Below are 16,683 nucleotides of genomic sequence, written 5' to 3'. Positions count from 1 at the left end.
GAACTCTAAATTAGTGGTGGTTTGAAGCTGCCTGCAGCAGTAGGGTGTAATTAACTGGCTCTGTTGAAAGAGAAAGAGCCAGAAAGAGAGGTGGGGAGGGAGCCAGAGCCCTGGAAAAAGGCATGGGCTGAGGTGTGTGTGCGTGTGTGTGTACGTGTGTGTGTGCGTGTGTGCGCTCTCACACATGTGTCGTGTGGACTTTTTGAGTGCTTGATTGCATGTGTATGTGTTTCAGAGTGTGTGGTGCATGTGTGCATCTTGGAAAGTGCGCCCTCTTTTTTCGGGCCTGGCGCCACCCCTTGGTGCCCCCAAGTGCCCAGACCCCGTCACTGTTCTCTATGCTTTTTCGCTCAGTTCAGCAGTTCACCAGTTCAGCCTTAGATCTTTTTTTTTTTCCCTCTCCTCATTTCTTTGTTTATACCGAATTCATTACCAAGATTTTTTCCCTGTCTTTTCTCCCAAATTCACAAGCCACAGCAGTTCCAAATTCCTTGGCTCTGCTCTTTTTCAAAGCCACATTTAAAAAACAAGATGATCACACCACCCACTCTTGAAATCACTTTAGGGAAGAAAAGTAGTAAAAAAAAAAAAAAAAAAAAAAAGAGGATTGAAAAGCCTTATCTTTTACGTAATTATTATTTCCCTTCCTTGTATCAAGAGTCGACCGTGAGCCAGCCTTGTCCACGCGTGAGCCGGACTTGTTTCTGCCTCCTGTGTGGAGTCAAAGCAACGGAGGGCTGCAGGAGGTTCGAGCCAAAATGACTCTGTGGGATGGGAGCCTGACCTCAAGAGAAGATAGTTGGAAGTGACAGCAGCAGTTAGCAATCAGTGGATCTCATTTTCCCTACCCGTCAACCCCCCCCCCCCCCCCCCCCCCCCCCCCCCCCCCGTCCCCTCCCTTCTTCATGCTCTGGACCCCGTGTCTGGGCCTCTGGTCCTAGGGGAAAGAGGCAAAGAGGCAGGCTGCTGTGCTAGGCTGGCAGCAGGAACAGAGGAGCTCTTTATAGTAGAGTTCTGGTGATTTAAATCATATGGCATAGCCTGGAATCACTGTGGAAGTCTGGAAGCTCTTCAAAACTGCAGGAACAAGAGCTCTCTCTCTCTCTCTCTCTTTCTCTCTCTCTCTCTCTCTCTCTCTCTCTCTCTCTCTCTCTGTCTCACTCACTTTCTCCTTTTTTCTCCTCCCTCACTGTCTCTCCCTCTCTCTCTTGCCTATCCCCTCTTATAACTTTTTCCAAACTTCTTTCATATTTTCTTTTCCCCTCGCCCAGTCCCAGTTTTTCTGGCTTTTCCTCTTACAGCTCAGTCATTCTTTTTTTTTTCTCTCTTGTCTTTATCTGTTATGGTTCACGCCGTCCTCCTCCTGCTTTAGCTTCCTCTTTCCTTCCCATTCTCTCATACCTGTTGGTATGAAGTTTACACATCCTTCTTACATTATTACTGTAGAAAAAACTATTCCTTGTCCCAGAATTCAGAGTTGATACGAGGTGAACTGTATCTGTGGAATCTAAACAGCATCCAAACATAAACCACTGATTGTATCATCATGTGAAGCCAATCAGGAAGCATTTATAGTCGCTTTTCATGTGGCAAATGTGTTAGTAAGACAAGTCTCTTTCTCTTTTTCTCCCTCAGGAAAGTGACTGGATGACTCTGCCAAAGTGGCGTCCGACTCCCCTCCATTAACCAGAGGCCCTGCTGTCGCTCATACGTCCCTGAGTTTTAAGAAATCTTCCAGAGGATTGACTTTTCAGCTTTGGTGAGGACTTTCCCGAGCCTTCACTTTCGCCCGTCGGCCTGCAACGGACCCCGGGGGTGCTCCGTCGTGATGGCTACCAACAGGGAGCAGCAGGTGGGTCACATGACCGGCTTTCCACCTGCTGTTTACCCGTTCCCCTTCAACTCCATGCGAAGCCACTCCCCCTTCGACCTGCTGGCCAACAGCAGCCTGTTTGGGCGGTTCGGGGCCGACCTGCCCAAGGAGATGGCTGCTCTCTGTAAGTCGTTTTCATTATCGTGCACGTTTGACTTGCCCTCTCTCTCTGATGTGTCGTTTTCCATTTCAGTTTGGACTGCACATGTGGCCATTAGCTTCATTTTAGTCAAGTCACATTAAACAATTTGAACGTGCACTGGAAAGAGGAAACTACAGCTATTTAAATTACACTTCATTATATGTAATTTGGTGGAAATGGAAAACTTTTAAGGTCTGTTTGTGATATAAAATGAGTGGAGGGGTATAACAGGAAAAAAAAAAAATCCCCCAAATTAACCATGAGGAATCAATACAATGATTACACTGCTCGTGTGGTTTCTTTATATACTTCATGCTTGTAGATGGTGAGGTTGTAACCACAAGCTCTGGTTCTGCCTCCTCTAGTGTGTATATGTGTGTGTACTTCTGTGTGTGTCTGTCTGCCTCTCGCAGACCTTTTGTGAAGCAGACAACCCACAAGTCTGTGATTAGAGACAAAACAACATTTTTTCAGTGTATGGCGATGAGTCCTCAGCAATAATATTTTAAAGTCTGCGTTATTGCCGTTTGGACACTTATTCCACCACAATCACTTATTTGTAGAAGGCAAAACGAGCAGAGTTCAGGACCCAAATCACAACAGCATGCTCCTTTAATCCCAGACTTGTAGCTTTAGGCTCGACCACAGGGGGCACTGTTGTATTCTGAAGCACTAACACCGGGTGATGTATGGAGCACAGAGCACAAAGAGGAGATTGTTGGCAATCCAGAGTGTTTTTCTGTCATGCAAAAACTAGCAAGATTAGACACACGCTGCCGACATACTTTGCTCATTGTTCAAAACACCTGTTTGTTTCAAAACCGGTAATCAACAGCAGGATTCTAGGTCAGAGAACAACTTTGCATGAAGCAAACTGCTGATGAGGATTTTGAGGAGAAACAAACAGATACAAGAGGAAGGCTTTTGTTGAAGTAAATACATAAGGTAAAGGTAAGTGGGAGTTATTTGTAATGCGATATGGGTGCAGTGTTAAAGGGTGGCAGGTGGTGGAGGGGTAATAATGGGTGTGGGTGGCAACAGCTGAGTGCAGAGCCCGAGAGCCCCCCTGCCCTGTGTGTGCAGTCCCCCACCACAGCATGCCTGAGCACCTCTCCAGCCTTTCAGCCGTCAATCACTACCTCACCCCCCCTCCTTCCTTCTCACCACTGCTGCCCACCTAATCCTCAAGGTATTTTCAGAGAGAGAGCGAGCGAGAGAGAGAGAGAGAGAGCGCAAGGCAGAGAGAGAGAGAGAGAGAGAGAGAGAGAGAGCGAGGCAGAGAGAAAAAGAGAGAGAGAGAGAGCACCTGGGGGTAATGTCCTGGTGTGGTGGAATCCAAGAACACACCCTGCAAGAAAAACACACAGGCAAACACACCATAAGAGAATCTGTTCCCTCTCTCTCTCTCTCTCTCTCTCTCTCTCCCTCTCTCTCTCACACACAGCATTTCTTTCATCTGAAAGCTAGAAGCATACCCCTCACACAGGAAGAAATCTCACCGCACTGACTGATGCATTCTTTTTGGTTTCTACGCTGGCATGAGTTAAAACAATAACAAGTATCAAACGGCGCAAACAGACGCAGGCGGCCGCATGCAGCGAGCGCGGCTTCATACATGACTGCCTGCACTGACACATCCACGCTGGCATTAGTATCATTCACAAGGGTTAAGGACCGCAGTTATTTGGCATAAGCTCTCTGTCAGGGCTTAAACAAGGCTGGGGTCAAAGATTAAGTCGAGATCATAGTGACAATTTGCCTCAACTCAGCTTCATTTATCAAGATTGACATTGTAAAGTTCCTCTATATTAGCAGTTTCAAACCAGCTCTGTTTTTATGTTAATTTTTCTGTATGAAATTGTTTTTAAATGAGCCATTGGAAGGAGTGAGTAATAATCTGTCATTGCCTTCGTATTTGTGCAAACCCCAAACATTCATGTCATAATATTTTAACTTTTCCCCCTGTATGTGAAACCCAGAGCCAGCCAACTGCATTTTTCATTAGTAAGTAGTGAATAATCAGTTCGTTCGGAACATGTGGGGTTACATATCAATTGTTCATCTTTCAGCCGACTAATAAATAAACGGAGTAATTGTAACACTTTAAACCTCTACTGTGCTCTGTTTGCCTTCAAGTTTACACAAAAGCACAGCAATCAGTATCAGTGTAAATTTTGTCCATTCAGTGGAAAACTCTGGCCGTTTTTATCAGCTTTTAAAACATCCTATTGGTGTATCCCTTGACTAGGAATGTTACAAGTCATTTTGCTGACAGCAGTCTCATTCCCTTCTCTCTTAAATGTTAGCGAGGAAGACAAAAGGCTTTGGTTTGGACATTCCCCAGGCCATGTTTCTCTCTCGCTCTCTCTCTTTTTTTTTTTCTTCTTTTTTTTTTGTCTTCGTCTTTTCCAGGAGTTGGCTTAACAGTCCTGCTCATTGTTGTCAGGCCTGTCTGTAGGCCAGACTGAGAAAATACCTTCCACATAAAGGGAGCAGCACTGTGGATATTTGTGTGTGTGTGTGTGTGTGTGTGTGCAGTCAGTTGCTTTGCATTACTCACTCGCTCGCAGCTTCAGAGCTCTTGTGTGTGATTGTTGTGAGAAAAGGTAGCCCAGGTGACACCTACCTGTGCTGGGCGTGCTCGCCGTGCCGACCTGTCGGAGCACCTCCCGTGGCGGCACTGTGTTTTGGCACCAGAGTGTCTTTGGAAATACCTGTTTTGCACGGAGGTGGGAAGAGACGAGGGCAGGGGAAGAGCAGGATGGGCCGAGCCCGCTGTGCTTGCGCATGCGAGAGACGCAGACTTTTCCTCGCGTTTATTGCATAAGTCATGGAAGCGACTTTTTCAGTCAAGTGACCGTGTGAGAATACCAGACTCGTGTCCTCGCAGCTCATATCTGAATGAAAGCTCAAAGGCGTTTGTTCATCCATGAGAGGGTCTGATGGCTCTCTGCGCTGTGTGTAGGGAGGCTGTTATCAGTTTATCCCTGTCATTATGGGAACTCTTCAAACAAACAGTTGGAAGTCCATTAAGGCCACTTACTATGTGATAACATCATCACTGAGCCCTGAAACACCTCTCTAAGCTTTCACCGATCAGGGCCAGAGCCCTGGCCCCAAAGTGAGCCACAGGGATGTTTTGAGAAGCTAGTAGGTCATTTCCTTCAGCCCACATGGCCTGGTCTAAAGCTGAAGTCTTCAGCTGGGCTCAAACTTTCCATTCATGCCATAATTTGGAGGATTTCACTGACTGATGTGCGCAGGGCACTAATCAGAGGGTCAGCGATGGATGTCTGACCTGTGCCGGGGAAAGATGTGATTAAAATCATCGTATTAGCAGAACAGCGCGAGCAACGTGTTGAAACCTGTGTAGAAGTTTCTCAGAGTGGCCCGGCTGCACCTCCAGTGGAGATAAAGTGAATAACTCTTTATGTAAAGTGAGTGTCAGCTTGGATCTGTGTGCCCTACACACTCAACATTATCATACTGGATTGGTGTGTGTGTGCGTGTGCGTGTGTGTGCCGAAGCTCATACATATTTGCACACGACCAACTCGCTCAGACGGGCTGTGAAATGAACCCAAATGTTCCAGCAGAAATAAATATCCTCATGCAGAGTGACATAATTAAAAACACCCATTGCATTCTTAAAATCACACGCACACACACGAGAAGGTCATGTTGGCTTAGGGAGCTCGGGGAGTTGCGTAAAGGAGCCATTTTGGTGGGAAATGTGGTACGAGAGGAACAGAGAGAACCTTTAAATGGAGGAGAGGGACAGCGGGGAAGGATGTCGACAAGCGGAGCGGAGCCTCCACCACTGGAGGCGAAGCGGAGCACAAACAGCACATTGTACCATTTTATTTATTTTCATATGGTTTGAAGTGCTGGGTTTCAGCCCGGCCTTGATGGAGGTGGGCAGGGCGGTGCGTCACAGACGGCGTAAGTTTGGATTTAGCTGGCTGCGCGTGTGTGTGTCCTTATGTGGGTATGCTGTACATCTGAGGGAGGGGAGGGAGATGAAGGAGAAAGTGATCTATGTATGGATATCAAAACAATACGCTTCGCCCTGGTGTCCTTCACATCTCATCAGGCACAAGCTTCACCTCCACACACAAGACACAACTCTCTACTCTTCTTGTGTGTTCCTCGCGACCGGTTGATGCCAGCTCTCATTTTGAAACTGTGAAAGGCCTTTTGAAACACCTGAGGCTTCACTTTATTGTTTGCTCTTTGGTGCAAAGTCAATTCATCTCTGACCTCTGTCAGTCCGAGTGGCATTTTGTGATCTTCCCGAGATTTATTGTCGAGTCGGAAAGCGAGAAGACTGACAGTGAAAAACTATTCAATTGAAGCTATTCAAAGTCCTACAGATGTTTACTCGTTATTTAACAAGATGTGTTTCACTGCGAGTGTCTACGGATCTCTGAGAATTATTTATTACTGAAAGGATAACAGCATTTAGAAGATAATCCCTTTAAACCTTGAAAGGGGAAGTTATCAGTGCCGTGAAGGAGGGTTTATCCTCCACCAGTTGCTTATCAATAATCATTTTACTATGGGAAGATAAGATAAGACGGATCGTTTTCCTCGTATCTTAATAATGTTGTTACACTCTTACAGCCAGATTAAAAACTTAAATAAATCATTGGCAGTCCTGCTGCAGTGGTTTTAAAGTCACGGGGTTACTGTACCAGGCATGTAAAACCACACACACAAAAAAAGAAGTGGTTCATAGAGATTTTTATTGCAATGAAAAGATTTGAAAGGTTTCCTCTGCACACACTGGCTGTGAATGCATGTTGTTCACATTCAGGAACAGTCTTGAAAAATGGTGCTACATAAAAAAAAAATGGAGCATCCACTTTTCACCCTAAAACCTGACAGCACTGTTTAGCTTCGACCCTGGTGTTTAATGATCTGAATAGTTCATCAGAAAAAAAAAAAAAAAGTGCTCTTATTGAGCCATCTGCTCGCTGGCATCTCTGCTCCAGTGACAATGATCTACATAGCAAATTAGCAATGCTAGGACTGGACCATTTGTGTGCGCCTGTGTGCGATGACAGCTTGTGCAGCGCTGTTTGGCTGCGTCCTTGATCTATCAGTGAGACCGGAGCCTCCTCTGCTTTAATAAACAGCTCTGCATCGGTTGACGTCCCTGCTTTCATCTCCCCTGGCGACCGCTGGCCTCAAGATGACAGCCCACTGAGGGACTCCAAACCTTTTTGGAAATCAATTCCCTCACATTGCACTTTTTATTTTTGAACCAGCACTGGCCATGATTCAATAGCCAAGGAGGGAAAATGGACAGAAAGACCCACTGTAATTTTTTTTTTTTCCTGACACTTTAAGCACCCAGTGAAGGAGTTTTTGTGAAAATGATAGTGAGGAGAGTATCTGCCCCTCTGACGATTTCCACCTAAACCCTGTTGGCTCGTGCACTTTTTTTCAGCTCTTTGCTCTCATCTTGTTCTCTCCTCTTTTTTTTTCCCCCTTCTCAGCCATCGCCTTTGGATTTCCTCATCTTATCCCTCTCTGAGAGTTGGAGCCAATTTGACTTAAGTACTGGAAACTTTTGCTATATGAAGCGTTTGCAGCGCTCGGCGGTGAGGCAGAGGCCACGGCTCTGTGTACCGCCGCTCTGTCACAATGACAGATGAAGATAAAGAGGCTACTATTAAAAATGGGAGGGGTGTGTTTTCTGTTTTCTGGGCACGTGCGAGACGAAAAGCGCGCAATGGCGAGAAAGAGAGGCTGGGTTTTTGGCCGGCCGTGGGAGGGCGCATCGGCGCAGGGCAGGTCTTCCAGTTACCCGGGTTTTGTGGTTTTGGCCCAACAACTAAAAGAAGTCTCCCCCCCGCCCCTCGACTTGCAAAACACGGGTAGCAAAATGTCATGACAGCGTAGATAGAAGGAGAGTCGGAGACAGAGAGCGAAAAAGACTTTGCTGAAAGATGGCCAAAGCTGATAGCAGCCTGAAAAGTAGCTCTGTTCGGCCGTCGTGGGGACCGGCATGGGAACAGAGGTGAACATGACCGCCGTCAGGCAGGGCGCTCTCTCGAAAGTGGTGCTTTACTTTCAGCACATGTCTCCTTGGTGACACATCAGGTATCTTGCAGACATGTGCTGCGAGAGAGCGCCAGATGACTGGATAAGATTACGCCTCATGTCAGAGGTGAACATGTCAAACTTTCGGCCGGTGGAGCAGTTAATGTAACGCCATGAGCGAAGGAAAAGAAGACGCTGGAGTTGTGCTTTGTTTTTGTTAGGAACTCTATAAATCATTTTAGCTTTTTTTTTTTTTTTTTTTTTTTTTTTTTTTAACCATCAAACATAAGATTTAGTTTTAGCTGCATTTTTTGTGTTGTTATCTATGTTACTGACTGGAGCAGAAGAACCGACGTTTAAAGGATATGTTGTTTTTTTGAGTGTGTGTGTATGCTCTGCGTAACCTGAATCTGTCTGTAGTGGGAGGGTGTCCTCTGGGCTGGTGTTCAGTGTCTCTATCATCGCCGACAATCTGTTTCGGCATGTCCACACACTGCACACATGCTCACATCAGAAATGGAAAAGCTCCACATTCCTTTCAGAATCACCGTGCTGCATTTCAGCTCAAAGGCTCGTCTTTATTACCTCACACACTGCTGCGCTGTTGACGGCTCGGCTGGAACCTGCATGAGTGTACACAGAGGAAGTGGCAACAATGTGTTGTATATGTCTTATCTGTAATCGGCATCGGAGTGTCAGACGGTAGTAAAGAATCATTTTCATGAGCTCCGGCCCACATGGTGCTTCTGGCAGACTTTGTCCAGCTGTCAATAAAAGGCTTGAGACATGATTATAAAACCTTATCAGTGGGGAAAAGTTAAAACATTTTGATTGTGCTAAAATTTTGTGTCCAATCCCGTGAAGTTCGCCGTGATTGAAAGCAGAAGTCGACGCAGAGTGACCAGTGAGCTGGCAGCCACCGAAAATGAAACGCTTCCAAAACCAGAAACAAAAGCAGAGAACTTTGTCAACTAAAACAAATCACGCAGTCAGGAAAAAATGGCCATAGGGAACTTGATGAAATGGGGAGAGTATTTGCAGAAACAGGGGGTGGGGTGGTGGGGAGAATTAGGGAGACCGATGGAGAGACTTGTGAGCCAGAGAACGAGGGAGGGCAGGATAAGTTTGGGGGGAAAGTTAGTGGCCCAGTGGGGGTTTCTTCTGGAGTTCAACCTCTCTGGCTGGGGAAGGAAGGGGAGGGGGGAGAGGAGGGAGGGGAGGCTGGGACCAGCCTGGGTCAGCCGGAGTATAGAGTATGTGTAGATTAGATGACTAAACTCAACTCTGCAAAACCCTGTGAAGCCCTGGAAGAGTCACAGCTCGCAGTGCTGCCTGCCAATATGTGCAGAACCTGGGGTTAGTGGTCTGAGTTATAGTCTCAAACACAGTAAAAAAGAAATGTCAAAACCAGGGGAATCGGATAGGGTCCATAAATCTCGAAAAACAAAGGAGTTTCAAGTGTGAGCACATGATATTATAAATTGACTGCTCTGCTGCTCGCCCGGGCCAGAGAGCGGCCCTGGCAAACACCGCCGATGTTACATAGTACATTTGAGCACCGGGGGATTAGCCAGTTTTTAGTTTCCAGGATGCTGTATGAAAAAGAGCAGCGAGCAGGAAAAAAAAGACAGGAAGGAGACGAAAGACGAGTGTGAGAAGAATGCTGGTGGATCATAAAAACGTGACTCCGGGCAGTGATGATTTAATCTGAAATGCATCCAGAGGAGAATGTTTTTTTGGGGGGAATTTATCACATACATGGGTGGAGAGATACAAACAGAAAAGTTTTTTTCTCTTTTCTTCTTTTTTTTTTTTTTTTTTTTTAGCAACACACAATTAGCAATGGCATCCCTGGTAGATAACAGTTTGTAATCCAGCCAGTGTCCTATTCTGGCTGTCATAAAGCTTCCTCTTTATGACCTGACAGCTGTATGAAGAAACACATAAAAACTACTGATGTTGTTTACTGTTTGATGCAACAAAAGAGCTATTAAGTGTGTGTGTGTGTGTGTGTGTGTGTGTGTGTGTGTGTGTGTGTGTGTGTGTGTGTGTGTGTGTGTGTGTGTGTGTGTGTGTGTGTGCGCGCGCACGCATGGGCGTGCGTGTGTGTGTGTGTGTTCGCTCTCCAAGGCGTGTTTGCATGCCAGCTTGAAAAAATAATCAAGAGGTATCAAGTGGAGGAAAAGTTTTCAGGTCAATAAACATTGTAATGAAAATCATTCAGAGCAGCCAGAAACGTGAAAGCATGGTTTCTTTCACGAGACAGGAAAAAGAGTGAAGTGTTAGACGGCGGAGGAGGGAGGAGGGAGGAGGCAGGGCACCGTGTGTTTATGGAGAGCGTAGCCAGCAGCACAGATTGACAGGAAATGGTGTCTTTTTTGCCTGCTGGGCTGTACCACTTGTACTGGTTTGACAGGGGGAGATGAATGTGCAGAGCTCACAGACTAAAGCCATTCTATTATCATATATCTCCCATTGTATCGGGCTGTTTGCTTTAGCCCAGCCAGAGTCTATCCGTCTGCTGTGCAACAGTTAGGACCAGTGACAGGCTTTTTTATTGACCGCAGACCACCTATTGATTTCCTTTTGATTTACTGTCACTGTGAGGGCACTGCTATTTTTAAATTGAATTGTTTTCTATCAATACACAGAACAGCCGCTGTTGAAGAAGACTAAATGAGAGTTCACGTTGATGAGGGGATCTACTGAACGTGCTGGCATCGAGATGCCTCTGAAATCGTTGCAGTTGTGCAGCCCGACTGCTTCCTTCCATCTCTCTGTGTATTTCTTTGCACGGGTTTATCCAAATATAAATCACAAACAAGGTCAAGTGAACCTGTGTGAAGTGTGTCCAGCACATGGTGTGTTTGTATATTGGGGGGATATTTTGTCTGTGTGAAAACGCTGCAGGGATTGAGCAAGGCAGCCCTCATTCATCACTGTTAAAGCACTTCCAGAGGGAGAAGCAGAAAAGAACTGCCCATCCTCTGTTCCCTCAAACAGACAGAGAGGAGGGAGGGATTTGCCCTGGCATCTGGTTTCTGGGTTCAACCGCAGCACAATGTTCTTTCTTTCTCTCCCTCTCTGTCTCTGGCTCTCTTTCTGATACACACATACACACACACTTACTCACACACTCACATACACACCCGGCCAGTGGCTGGACTTTAATATGGTTATGATTAGAGACGGGGGCTCAGAGGAGGGAGGGGAAGGGGCTCATATTTACTGCAGGGAACAGGGGGAGGTGCGGCGTGAAGACCGACAGAGACAGGGACCAGATCTGAATGGGAGAGATGATGGGAGGCGGGAGGCGGCTGTGTTTGTTTGCATTCGGGGCTGAAATATGAAACACGAAAAACAGGGCAGAAAAAAAAACAAAAAAACGCGCAAGAGGAATGAGAATAAAGTTTTGTCCTCTAACCCAATCACTTCTTCCTCCAGAGCAGGCTCTGCTGGACGGCCCCCTCGCCCTGCCTCCCCCCTCCCTCCTGGGTTCCTCTCGCTCTCTCTCTATCCCTCCCTCTCTGGCATTCTCTCCCTTTCTCTCCACCCCCTCTCGGAGCGTCATGCCGAGGCAGTTGGTTCGCTCCGCCGTGTCTGGGGCTCAACGAGAGCTGTGAGAGGCTGTTATTTAGGTCTGTTACAGCAGACAGGGAGCAGCTAACTCAAGGGCAGGGGGAGAGGTAGCGAGTGAGAGTCACGCTCAGCTCAGCCCGGCTCAGCTCAGCTCAGCCAAGCAGGAATCAGATCTGCATTCCAGCTGAGAGGGGAAGAGGGGAAACTCCGGCGTCGGCAGGAAAGGACAGCAGAGAGAGTGACAGCGAGAGATAAGTGTGAAGGGAGGGAAGGAAAGGGAGCGAATCCTGATAGCTGTTGCTGCTGCTGCTGTTGCCACTGTGTTGTTGTCACTGCCTCAGCAGCAGTGACGTGAGCGGAGGAAGCGGGGCAGGACGCAGGCAGGACGCACAGCTCGTAGTGATTTCTGCAGAGGGTGGGGGGGTACCATGTTCGACTGTATGGAGGCTCTGGGAATGGGCCCCCGCCAGCTCTATGATGTCACCAGCCGCGGTGCGTGCATGCTGCGCAAGGCAAGCCCCTTCTTTGCGGGGCTGGACCCCTTCGCCTGGACAGGCAGTGCCAGCCTGCAATGTAAGTGGCATCCTGTTTGGATTTCTTGTATGACACAATCATCTCTCTCTCTCTCTCTGTCTCTCTGTGTCTCTCTGTCTCCCTCTCTCTTTCCCTCCCTCTCTGCTGGCTTGTTTACCCCTCAGGGCTCGGCCAAGGGGGCTGCTGTCAGGGGCTAGAGAACAGCACAGGAAAAGCCTGGGACAGACAGTCTCCTCTCTCTCTGCTCAGCCATCTGAAAGAAGCTCTGCTATGATAGTGTGTGTGTGTGTGTGTGTGTGTGTGTGTGTGTGTGTGTGTGTGTGTGTGTGTGTGTGTGTGTGTGTGTGTGTGTGTGTGTGTGTGTGTGTGTGTGTGTGCGTGTGCGTGTGCGTGTGTGCGTGTGTGTGTTTGTGAGCTTATGGAATCAAGTTTCAGTGACAATGTGAGCCACCTGAGGTTTGACCTTGCCACCAGGTGCTGCCTACCAGAAAGAGGAAAAGGCTCGATGAGTGACAGGAAGTGAAAACCCATGACACGTTCGATTGGCAGAATGTGTGGGAAGTTTGATTCTGTTGTAATAATCACGAAAGCTGAATGCCAAACGTGGTCAGGTTTTTGTGAAACCTGCTTCAGCCTCCATAAGTCAGATGTTTATTTAAGCTTCTGGATACTAAGATAATGATATTCCTCTTGAGTCGAACAGCCGTGCATTAATAAGTACATGAAGTATTTACTGAATAAATGGATGACTGAAAAGTCTTGGGAAAGCTCAGGGCCAGCTTTTCTTCTCTCTTTTGCTCTTTTTCTCTGTCAACCTCATTTTTTTTCTCTCCCTTCTTTTGCCTCTGACTTCAGACAAGGCTCTGACTCTAACAACAACTGGGGTCAATTTCCATACACTTCCAGGGGGCTGCTACTGCTGTGAGAGAGTGTGTGAGAGTGGAAAAGGAGTGGGGGTGTGTGTGTGTGAGAGAGAGAGAGCATAGTATGGTGGGAGAAGTGTGGACGGAGCAAAGCCAGATATGACAGTGGAAAAACAATCAACACTGTGAGACGGGCGATCCGACGATCATCCTCACTGTGTGTTTGGGGGAGCCGTTTGAGATTGGCCGAGACATATTTTCTATTTTTTTGTTTGTTCATCCTCCTGCTTTTTGTTCCTCTTTGCTGCCTCTTGGGGGGGAGTCATCTGTCTTCATTAATCGTGAAGACACCAGCATTTCAGTGGCCGTCATGCACACTGGCTGAGCTTTAATGAAGACAGATGCCCTGTCAGTGAAGGCTGAGGCCAGAGGGGACTCCAGCCAGCCCAGCCTGCTGCTCTGCTTAGCTAGGGGAGCCCTGATGATAACAAGATGAGATTTGTTTATTTAATCAATCAGACCTCTATGGCCTTTCCTTTTAACCCATTCACACACGTGCACACATTCAAAAAAAATAGGCCCCTGGATTCCAGGAGTACATTTTTCATTTTAGCCTTTGTTCCTGAAAATCAAAGAATTTAAAAAGAAAAAAGAAAAAGGCCAGAGAAGCTGCCCTGAGGGTGCGGGAGCCGGGACTAGCAGAGCAGAGCGAAGTGGAGGCCGGTGTGGTGTACTGTTTCAAGCCCTCTGTGCCCAATAACCTTTGTAAACAAGGCCACCCTATCCCCGCACGAGGAGCCGTCGTGCCTCTCTTTGCTGAAGCAGTTGCCCCTCATTGTCCTCATCAATGAAGCTGATGAATTGATGTTTGAGTCTGATGTCTCATTAGGCCTGCCCAGCTGCACAGCAGAGAGACCTGTCTGGCTTCTGATGCCACACTCACACAAGCAGCGCACGCTAAAATAACCAGTGTGTTCGCAAAGAGAGTCGCCCGGCCCCGGCACAATATTTGACAATACGTTACCAAGGGCAAATGTTTTTTAATGGTAAATTTACACTTTCGGTGTTTATTTTCCTGAGGTAAAATGTGAAAAAAAGCAACAAAACCAATGTTTGTCCCCCTGGATCTGCCACCAAATGAGTGTATCCTATTGTCTCGGCAGTAAATCTCCTGCGGTGATAAGTGTCACTTCTGCTGGCCGTTAGCCAGGGACAATCGGAGGACTTAAAAGTGTGTGGTCAGTTTTCCTGTTTTTTGTTCACCAGTGGGAGACCTCAATGTCAGAGGTTAGTGAGAGGCTACAGCCTGGCCAATGTCGGATCTCCTGCATGTGTGGCGGCCTTGTCAGCTTGCTGAAAAGGAGACCCCTTTCAACCAGCTTGGCTTGTGTAATGCTCTTAAGTGCCTTATGCCACGGTGCGGGTATACATCTGAGCTGCCCTACACGTAAGGGTAATGGACACTGATTTAGTCATACGTCAATGAGAACTGAATTAGTCAACGGCCAAGGAAGCCATTTGAGAGAGCCTGTGCAGACCAATCCCCTCTCTGTCAATGTTCATTTGCTTAGAAAAATGAGGCAATTACAATTAGCAGTTCTCTAGGGTCACAAGAAGGGAAAAGTGTGTTTTTCTCACCCAAACACACTGGTAGCTCTAGGTTTTTGAACCCAGTTTGGATATCAATTGCGATGTTCGCATGCGATACACACAAGAGCCTGACATCACAGTAACAGATTGCCGGAGTAATTTGTCACTATATGTGTGGTGTCTCACACACACACACACACACACACACACACACACACACGCACACAGGGACACACGCCTCTTTGTTTTCCTTTAATGTGCTGTTCAAATGTGAATTGAGGAGCTAATTGAAATGGGGGTATAGATCTCTACAGCATTGGCAGAGAATTAAGAGCTTCCTGTGACCGCTGGCACATTCTGGCCCGATCATTTTCTCCCTGATAGAAGTCCGCAGTTATTTCATTATAATTACAAAAGATTCAATTAAAAGATTAGAATGCCTGAGGGGGCAGGACTGGGAATAGATAGTGGTATCTTGCTTAGAGGGTGGTGCGTATGTGAGAGAATGAAGGAGACCTACAGCGCCACGGTTGCCGTTCTAATGAGAAATTGTTTTTTGTGTCATATAGGTATAAATCTTGTTGATCGTTTGGAGATAATGTCAAAACAATGTGTGCTGAAGTTTAAAAGCTTGAGCTGGTCCAAGGTCATTGAGACGTAATTGATATGACTGAGGGAATAACCTTCACTTTTCACTCAACAGAGCAACTAAAGGCAGTGTTTCAAAGAAAAAGTGAGGCAGCAAAGCAAAAGACTGGTCGAATTCTGGCTTTTTAATTTCAAACTGCAATAGTTGTTTGACTTATTAGAAGAATACAGTTAAAACAGCATTGTAGTGTTTTACAATGTAATTATTGAGTGCAAAATTTGTTTTTTTTTTCTAAATACTATCTAAATACTGAATGCATGGTATAATATTTTTTGTTAGTGCTGACAGCCTTTTTTGGTTAGTTTTATTATCCCTATGTATGTGAAAGAAGCAAATTCCTAATGTTAGATATATTAAGTATATGACATTGCATCAGTGCCAGAGTTATCTTGTTAGTTTTATATTATACTGACTATCGAACGTTGTTTGAAACTGCCTTTCCTTACTCTGCATCTTTGTTGTGAATTCATCTCAAGCTAGAAAACCTAAAACTTATTTTTATTGTGGAATTGAACTACTTTAAGTCATCCTGTGCTTTGTTATGACAGCTTCCTTGTTCAGGCCTCCCATGCAAAGGAAAGCTTGGTCACAGTGGAAAGTTGTAATATATCATAGGAAATTAGACATTACAGGTTTGTATTTCCAGTATAAGACCTACTTGTGTGCAGTATCACAGCACCTTGTTCACAGATCTCTCTCAGCCCTGCAGGAATAGCTGAACCCATTAAAAGGTGGTGCTGACTATAAATAAACAGATTCAGTCCTAGCAGTTGCTTAAACTTTTTTTTCCACAAGCCTCCTTTCATGTGTGGTTTTGCTTATGCGTTCGAAAAAGAGTGTCAGCTAGAGCCTGCGTGTGTGGAATCTGTAGCTGAACTCCTATATCTCAATGTATGCAGTGTTTACATGTCTGTTTGGCGGACATTGGGCACCCAGACTGCTGTGTCAAATCCAAAGACAGACAATGTGCCAGCCTGGATTCCTCAAGCCCGTGTTGGAATCCAGCTCAGCTCTAATAGCAGTTTATAGCCCCTCAGCAGCGTCAGTCACACCACTGTAAATAAAACTCATCAGCCGCCATGCAGAGACTGAATCTGTCCCCTCAGTCTGGCTGTGTGCGTTTTCCCTCTCCTTCTGAGTGAAGTTCTTTGCTCGTATTTGACAAGTTGTCTAAAATCCTGCGAGGAATCCCGATCACCAACGCATTCAAAGTGGCTGCGAATGAGGCATTTAAAGCCAGCCGCATGCCTCTCTGTATAAACTCTGGCTGAGCTGAGAATGTGGGACATTTGTGAGTTCTTTCATAAGAGCTTGCTGGTCACAGAAGAACCGTGGCTGCCCACCCTAACACCCGTGTATGGCAGCTGCTATTGTAGCTGTTTACTGAGAAAAGCCCTGTGTCTGCC

General features: G+C 46.5%; 1 protein-coding gene across 4 annotated transcripts in view; it reads left to right on the top strand.

Moving 5' to 3' along the window:
* rarga (retinoic acid receptor gamma a) overlaps positions 1-16,683 on the top strand; it is a 42,231-nt gene that overhangs the window by 11,547 nt on the left and 14,001 nt on the right. For 3 of the 4 annotated variants that reach the window (XM_030119395.1, XM_030119397.1, XM_030119396.1), the window contains exon 2: positions 1,636-1,997. In XM_030119395.1, the coding sequence (XP_029975255.1) occupies positions 1,829-1,997 (169 nt within the window). In that variant the 5' untranslated portion in view covers positions 1,636-1,828. Of the gene's footprint in view, positions 1-1,635; positions 1,998-11,638; positions 12,215-16,683 lie in introns of those variants that run through there. The other variant, XM_030119398.1, reaches the window with a different exon arrangement.

This window comes from Salarias fasciatus, chromosome 20 (assembly GCF_902148845.1).
Source record: "Salarias fasciatus chromosome 20, fSalaFa1.1, whole genome shotgun sequence".
NCBI lineage: Eukaryota > Metazoa > Chordata > Actinopteri > Blenniiformes > Blenniidae > Salarias > Salarias fasciatus.
The sequence above is the reverse complement of the archived record's forward strand: the minus strand, read 5'-3'. Positions and strand labels throughout refer to the sequence as shown.